This window comes from Palaemon carinicauda, chromosome 33, assembly GCF_036898095.1.
Source record: "Palaemon carinicauda isolate YSFRI2023 chromosome 33, ASM3689809v2, whole genome shotgun sequence".
Lineage (NCBI taxonomy): Eukaryota > Metazoa > Arthropoda > Malacostraca > Decapoda > Palaemonidae > Palaemon > Palaemon carinicauda.
Window position 1 is genome coordinate 33,491,989 of NC_090757.1, and position 3,295 is coordinate 33,495,283.

The 3,295-nt window shown below is 31.9% G+C and overlaps 1 protein-coding gene across 1 annotated transcript; it reads left to right on the top strand.

Moving 5' to 3' along the window:
* Window positions 1-682: 682 nt before the first annotated feature.
* On the top strand, window positions 683-1,594 carry LOC137626143 (pleckstrin homology-like domain family B member 1). Its single transcript, XM_068357219.1, has 2 exons — window positions 683-779; window positions 1,140-1,594. Exons 1-2 carry the CDS (start codon window positions 683-685, stop codon window positions 1,592-1,594), a joined length of 552 nt encoding a protein of 183 aa, XP_068213320.1.
* The last annotated feature ends 1,701 nt before the right edge of the window (window positions 1,595-3,295 follow it).

Sequence of the window (3,295 nt, forward strand, 5' to 3'; positions counted from 1 at the left end):
AAATTGAAACTTGAGTTTATACAAGTATTTCTTAAACCATATCACGTCGATGGTCACCGTATTCTCAACAGAGGAAGAAATTCAACTCCATATTCAGGAAGTGCATGTTATGGTGCCCTCGAGATAAAGTCTCCTCTCTTTACCTTGGGTGTATGCGTCCTTCCGTGCATTAAAGCGCAAATTTACGTCGTTTCCAAATTCTCAGTTAAATCTGTGCAAACCTAAGGGTATTGTGAATTTATTTCTGTTAAGTCTATGAGACAGGATGCGAAAGTATCAGTAATGAGGAAAAGGCGTTTTTTTTCTGTGGCGAACATGTAAATATGAAATAATATATCAATTTGCTAATTTCCAACGAAAGATATGCGCGACAATATATCGGATATATAGAAAATGACACCAAAACACGTCTCGATCAACGCCATCTTCATATTTCCGAGCCTGTATGGAAATCCAAGAATAAAACTGACGGTAATGTTGACAAATCTGACAGCGAGTTTTGCAAGCTCTTCCTGTGAGAATAAGATGAAAGAAATATCTAACTGGTGTTTGTGCATTCACTGCAGGGACATTCAACGTCGCATTAGTGTCACTTACAGATTCATGATCAGTTACAGATTAGGGACAGAAACCCAAATAGATTTTACTGCTTAGTACTGGCAATGAATAGCATCGACAGACCATGAGCAGCTTATACAATTATTCAGTTATAAAAACATGTATTGACCAGCTTCCAACTGGCATTTTGTACAAGGCTAGAGATAAGGAAGAGGAAAGAGGTGAAAAGAATAATCAAAGATCAACAGCGAGATGGAGGAAATGCAAATTAATCGGAGACAATTGAAACCATTTAAAGGATATTCAAGATAAGTAACGCCTCCTGCGTCCAAGGAGACCTGCACTTCAAGGATTGCTTCAAAAAGAAAAAGATATACTTCAAGGATTGCTTCAAAAAGAAAAACCTACACTTCAAGGATTGCTTCAAAAAGAAAAACCTACACTTCAAGGATTGCTTCAAAAAGAAAAACCTACACTTCAAGGATTGCTTCAAAAAGAAAAACCTGCACTTCAAGGATTGTTTCAAAAAGAAGAACCTACACTTCAAGGATTGCTTCAAAAAGAAAAACCTGCACTTTAAGGATTGCTTCAAAAAGAAAAACCTGCACTTCAAGGATTGCTTCAAAAAGAAAAACCTGCACTTCAAGGATTGCTTCAAAAAGAAAAACCTGCACTTCAAGGATTGCTTCAAAAAGAAAAACCTACACTTCAAGGATTGCTTCAAAAAGAAAAACCTGCACTTCAAGGATTGCTTCAAAAAGAAAAACCTACACTTCAAGGATTGCTTCAAAAAGAAAAACCTGCACTTCAAGGATTGCTTCAAAAAGAAGAACCTGCACTTCAAGGATTGCTTCAAAAAGAAAAACCTACACTTCAAGGATTGCTTCAAAAAGAAAAACCTGCACTTCAAGGATTGCTTCAAAAAGAAAAACCTACACTTCAAGGATTGTTTCAAAAGGAAAAACCTGCACTTCAAGGACTGCTTCAAAAAGAAAAACCTACACTTCAAGGATTGCTTCAAAAAGAAAAAGTGTAAAACAATATTTGTCCATCTTCTAACTGAAGTAACCACGAGTACTGAAGTTTTATAAATCTGGTTGCCTGAGGACAAAATTTGAAGTTTTATAAATCTGGTTGTCTGAGGATAAAATTTGAAGTTTTATAAATCTGGTTGCCCGAGTATGAAATTTGAAGTTTTATAAATCTGGTTGCACGAGGATGAAATTTGAAGTTTTATAAATCTGGTTGCCTGAGGATAAAATTTGAAGTTTTATAAATCTGGTTGCCCGAGTATGAAATTTGAAGTTTTATAAATCTGGTTGCCTGAGGATAAAATTTGAAGTTTTATAAATCTGGTTGCCCGAGTATGAAATTTGAAGTTTTATAAATCTGGTTGCCTGAAGATAAAATTTGAAGTTTTATAAATCTGGTTGCCCGAGTATGAAATTTGAAGTTTTATAAATCTGGTTGCCTGAGGATAAAATTCAAAATTTCATAAATCTGGTTGCACGAGGATGAAATTTGAAGTTTTATAAATCTGGTTGTCTGAGGATAAAATTTGAAGTTTTATAAATCTGGTTGCCCGAGTATGAAATTTGAAGTTTTATAAATCTGGTTGCCTGAGGATAAAATTTGAAGTTTTATAAATCTGGTTGCCCGAGGATAAAATTTGTATCAAAGACAATACTTATTTATAGTAAGGAACGTCATAATCGCAATGATTTAGTGATCGTTTCCAATGGAGACTAACAGCAACGTTAGATTCGGTACCATTCCTTACAACTCCTCCCTCTCGATCATTAAAGCAAAATCTCTCTCTCTCTCTCTCTCTCTCTCTCTCTCTCTCTCTCTCTCTCTCTCTCTCTCTCTCTCTCTGATAATTAGATTATTAAGCTATCATGTTTTTGACGGGAATTAATCATGATCTCACTAAAATGGGGGGGGGGAAGTCTACATATCAATTGACTTGATATGATCGTATATTTGAGGCTTACCGTTTGAATATACAAATATCCAAATACTCTACGTATATATATATATAGGCCTATATATATATATATATATATATATATATATATATATATATATATATATATATATACATACATATACATATATAAACATGTATATATATATATATATATATATATATATATATATATATATATATATATATTCGTAACATTTTCGAAATCAATCTTTAAATTATTTCAAAAATTTCGTACAAAGATCAAAAGTGATAAAACAATATGGAAATATGCAATATGGAAACCCAAGGACCAACAGTACACCATTCCCCAACCCCAAATACTTGTATCATTGATAGCTACTAGCTAAATATAATTCGATAAACACGATGAAATTATATATATATATATATATATATATATATATATATATATATATATATATATATATATATATATATATAAATATATATATTTATATATATATGTATATATATATGTATGTATATATATATATATATATATATATATATATATATATATATATATATATATATATATATATATATTTCTAATCATGAATAATTTTTTTGTGGAAAATCCCCTGACCGGTTTGGTTTTATTTTCCTTATCTAGTTAAGCAATCCTGAGATTGTCATCTATTTCATGTATTTGTTTTATAAATATCTTATGAATAATGCTGAGAACCAAGAGAAGGCGAAGCCGAAGGATAAGGATAGGGAAGTGGGGAATATGGGGAAAGGAAGAGT

Bases quoted from the DNA above. Each gene is read 5' to 3' on its own strand.
- LOC137626143 (XM_068357219.1), top strand. From the start codon at position 683: ATGAGCAGCTTATACAATTATTCAGTTATAAAAACATGTATTGACCAG. The intron at 780-1,139 runs GTGAAAAGAATA...CTGCACTTTAAG, and splicing joins AGATAAGGAAGAGGAAAGAG to GATTGCTTCAAAAAGAAAAA.